General features: G+C 46.3%; 1 protein-coding gene across 1 annotated transcript in view; it reads right to left on the bottom strand.

Moving 5' to 3' along the window:
• Nucleotides 1-4,227, bottom strand: part of CSUI_000463 (sodium:neurotransmitter symporter family protein) — an 11,472-nt gene extending 7,245 nt beyond the window's left edge. The window contains exons 1-4 of the mRNA XM_068060697.1: nucleotides 3,888-4,227; nucleotides 3,090-3,321; nucleotides 2,036-2,141; nucleotides 813-917 (exon numbers count right to left, since the gene is read on the bottom strand). Of these exons, the coding sequence (XP_067927323.1) occupies nucleotides 813-917; nucleotides 2,036-2,141; nucleotides 3,090-3,321; nucleotide 3,888 (444 nt within the window). The 5' untranslated portion in view covers nucleotides 3,889-4,227. The remainder of the gene's footprint in view (nucleotides 1-812; nucleotides 918-2,035; nucleotides 2,142-3,089; nucleotides 3,322-3,887) is intronic.
• Nucleotides 4,228-4,432: the final 205 nt, after the last annotated feature.

The raw sequence follows: 4,432 nt of genomic DNA, 5'->3' as shown, positions 1-4,432 counted from the left end.
GTATCGTTTTTTTTCTGTGTGAATGACAATGGCCGCCACTTGTATATTGAGAATCGAAATTCCTCCATAGAAAAACATCGCGAAGACCTGCGAGAAGTACGGAAGAAAAGACAGATCATCCCGAGAATTAGACATTCACTACACAACACACTAGACAACGAATACATTCTCTCAGGTGTCTTGGTCTGTCATCGATTGGTCAGTTGTATGTTGTTGAAGCATGTCGAGTACGTACAGGGCGGACTTCACATGCAAACCGTCCCCTCCTACCCATCATTATCTCCGATGGAATACGTGAGAGTAACGTGCCGGAGCTTTCTCTCCATAGATGTGTATGTACGTATATCCCACTGCCCATATACGTATGTACCACTGCCTACAAAGTAACGTTCTCTGCGCGTGATATACACAAGAACTGAGAATTCGAAGACACGTCACTCTCATACCACATGAAAGTCTTCGTGCCTGTACAGACCCGGGGATCTAGAGAAAGGCCTGCATAATCTTCACACAGAAAAAAAACGATACATGGAAGAGAGTTAGAAAGATGAATGATCCGGATCGGCATGTGGTCAAGCCCCCCACACGAGGACGTGGTCATGTACCATTTGACAGTCGACAAGGAAACATCCTTCACCTCCGTGGGAAGTCAAAGTTAAGGAAGGAGAGAACACGTCACAATACATGGACAGATACACATGTGCACGGAGACGACGCGAAGGTGAGAGCCTGCGAAGACTGCTGGAAGTGTGTTCTGTAGATCATTGAAAAGCTACATCTGCCTGTAGAAATGACAGAATTCTACGGCGTACATTAGAGGCCGCCACACGATCAAGCGCCGCAGGAAAGATAACGAAGTAAGCAGGGGCGTTCTGCGTCTTGCGGACAAGGTCGAAGTTAGACACCCCGGTGGTATGCTGCACAATTCAGAAGACACGTATACACTCAGCGATGTCCCGTGAATGATAACAGATCACAGAGATTTCCTGTGAAAATAATAGTAGACCAAACTCACAGAAGTTGAAAGGTCTTCATTCATACACTAATAGAGGGAAAGCTTCGACATGTCCCTCTACACTCCTTGGGAGACCGGACAGCACGGCATCTTTTTTCTCCACGAAATGGTATCATCACGTCGACTCGCTACCCTCAGCATCAATGAACGTCATATATGATAGTTATACATACAAATGGCTCGTTAAGATCGACACAACGGGAAAGAGGAGTCGGCGAGGAGACCATGCATTGAAAATGACAGGAAAAAGAGTTGAGGGAAAAGACACGAAGAGGTCGAGGTCGGAAAGCATACACATGGATGACCAAGAGAGTCAAGACACACCTCCGTTCTCTGGGTTGAAGAAGAGCCAGAAAGAGAGACAGGAAAAAACGGAAGTAGCAAGAAAAGAAAAAGACGAGCTATCTGTGTACTTACCAAGAAGAACATCTATCTCTCTACGTTCTTGTACAGGTTCACACGCATACCTGACCGCGTGATATGAATACAACATATTCGTATCCTCTCCATGTGTATGTACATCGAAGAAAAGATACACATGCAAATAAAGATGGACAATCCCCTCTGACGTCCAGATGCTCGACGAACACACAGATACGAGGAAACATCATCCGTAGTGATCATACGTACGGATGATGCTTCCGGAGACGCAGCCTTCTCAAGGGAGGCAGTGTGTTTATTCTATGCACAACCTGTTCACCTTGCCGCCGGTGATCCAACGCGGATAAAAAGCATGCTTGTCTACACCCTACAAATACAAGACCCTCCGCGGTACATATTAAGAAAACAAGACCAGGGCTTACATCTTTTCCCCCTTCTCTACCTACGACCAACTGTAGGGGATGACGCGATAGCAACACGAGCTGTATATACACCTCAAGGGTGTCCCCCGCCACGTGTAAACAAACCAAGACCAAGCAATCCATGGCCCCCTCCTCCTACTACTTGTGTGAGTTCATGGTGTGGGTGCTCGAACTAGACTTCCTTTTTTCCACCCAGCCCGATAGTTGCGTCCCTCACTTGCATATTAACGACGATCGCCATAAGCGAGACAAAAGCGACAGCAGCAATGATCAAATCCGTCAGGCAGATATAGTTGGCACTTGGCACCGGGTTATATCCGATTCTGCGGAAAGACAAACAGAGCATCTGATGTGCCTTCGGCATTGAAGCGAACCCCCAGTGCAGTCTTAGAACACAATCGCCTTCTCGGGGGGTAGACATATTTATAGATAGGCAGCCGGAGGCATGAAGAAGTCGGAATTAGAGATAAACTCCTTATAACGATATCTCTATGGATGGAGATGAGATGACAACGACCTCAGAATAGAACTCGATGACTGAGCAGATCGCCAAGAGAGGCAGGACTGATACAGTCTACCAAAGATAAGAATAACCTTATGAAGACTTAGGGGAAAGGCAAAAGAAAAAAAAGCAAAAGAGACGGATTGAGCCACAGGCATGTGATACGAGCAGCTGTAGTAAAGGAAGATACATCTTGAGATAAACATGGCCTGGACTACCGGCACGTCAGGCGTACAGAGGTCAGTGATGCTAAGGCAACACTGATCTAGGATGATCACTGGTACTCATACTTCAGCCTACATAAACAGACAGACGGGGAAGAATGAAACATAAGGAAGGCTCAACACTCAGTGTGAAGCGAGCAACAATGATAGCCAGGTAGCTTCTTTCTCATCATCATGGGGTTGATAGGAATTCTGAACCTTTTCCACAGTGTATCTACTACTACCCATCTATCTATCTATCTATCTATCCAGCTCTCTCTCCATATATGTATAGATACATCAATGATGCACTCGAATAGTTAGGTACGACGATGCCTACATCGGCTGCATACGTCATCTGATCGGTTTTCTTGTACAGTAATACGGATGGGAAGAAAAGGTGGGAAAAGAAGACGGAAAGAAGAGAAGGTGGTGTCACCTCATCTAGAACAGATATACACAAGACGGGGGAGTACTATCTAACGTGTAAGTAAGAAGACGTGGCTGTAACTTCTTTCCATTCATGTCAAGGACGGTTTCAAAGAAAAAGGAGAAGGTAGGCTTACTTGGTAAAGCTGCTGATAGTTGTAAAGACACCACACCCCAGGGTTAGATCATGTAAGACAAAGGCAATTGTAGCCGCATGTAACCGCCACAGATCCCCCGTACTCTTGTCGTTAAGAGGCGCAGGAGCCGGTGTAGGATCGAAGAGACTTCCTTGTCCTAGAGTACTGACGATACAGATGACGATTAAAGCCAAGCATAAGATCAATGCCATGAATACCAGCATTGCCGACACTGGGGGAAGAACACAACGAGAAAAGGAACAGGAAAACAAGAAGAGAAAGTCGTTTCATGAAGAACACAACAAGAGGACTCATGAGAGAATAAACAGAGGGTAAGACCTACACCGCGATAAGTCCAGAAGTCATACACTCTCCTTCTCGGCTTCGTTTCATGGCACATCAGCGGCAGAGGGAAGGAGAGCTCGGGGAGTCAACACGTCAATTGGCTGTGCTGTCTAGACAGATGAAGTGATGAAAACAGCGGAACATCTTTCTCGCGGAGATCTGATGCAGAAAGCAGAAAAGAACGAAGAGTTGAATGACATACGCTTACAAAAGCACAAACACGAGTCCAGGGAAAAGTGAATGAACCTCCGACTATCTTGCCACGCCTCGAAGAGAGACACATATCCAATCTGTCCCCCTGCAAGACTAGACTATAGTACATAGACACCGGTAGATGATCATGGAGAAGAAACACATGGTCCCACTCCTGTCTAAAGACAACCCACTGTCCAGATGAAACATCCCACTCCCTTTCAGCCACCCAGTAGTAAGGAACAGGAATCGTAGACCTACTAAATCCAAGCTTGAACAAGCCTCGCCAGACATAGCAGAGAACCAGGATCCATACAACCGCGACGATAAGAACGTTCTCCACTAGAAGGCTGTTAGGAGACAGGTCAGGATCTAAGACATCAGGCTCGAAGACAGAGAAGTAATGGTACGTCGCCTGAAATGAACAACAAGCCAAACAGAAGTACGGAAGGATGAAAAGAAACGGGGAACCAACAGAAGCACCCTACCGTGACGAGAACGATGAAGTGCACTCCTGTCTGGCCTCTGCATGACCGAGAAGGGAGAATACGTATCATGCAAACATCCACCTATACATACGCACCAGCGTGTGTCATATACATACCATTGATACAATCTTGCGTGACGAAGGGAACAAAGAAGAAGTAAGGAGGGTAGAACGAAGTGCTCCTACTGCTGCTACCTGTCCCCCTGCATGACTGCTTTCCTTGGTGTCTCCTCTTTTCTCCTAGGACATAAACTCAAAGACACTGTTCAATGTAAACACCAACGAAGAGAAAACAAACTCCCTCCCCACCTGTAACTTC

The sequence above is a fragment of the Cystoisospora suis genome, assembly GCF_002600585.1.
Source record: "Cystoisospora suis strain Wien I chromosome Unknown contig_185, whole genome shotgun sequence".
Lineage (NCBI taxonomy): Eukaryota > Apicomplexa > Conoidasida > Eucoccidiorida > Sarcocystidae > Cystoisospora > Cystoisospora suis.
The sequence above is the reverse complement of the archived record's forward strand: the minus strand, read 5'-3'. Positions and strand labels throughout refer to the sequence as shown.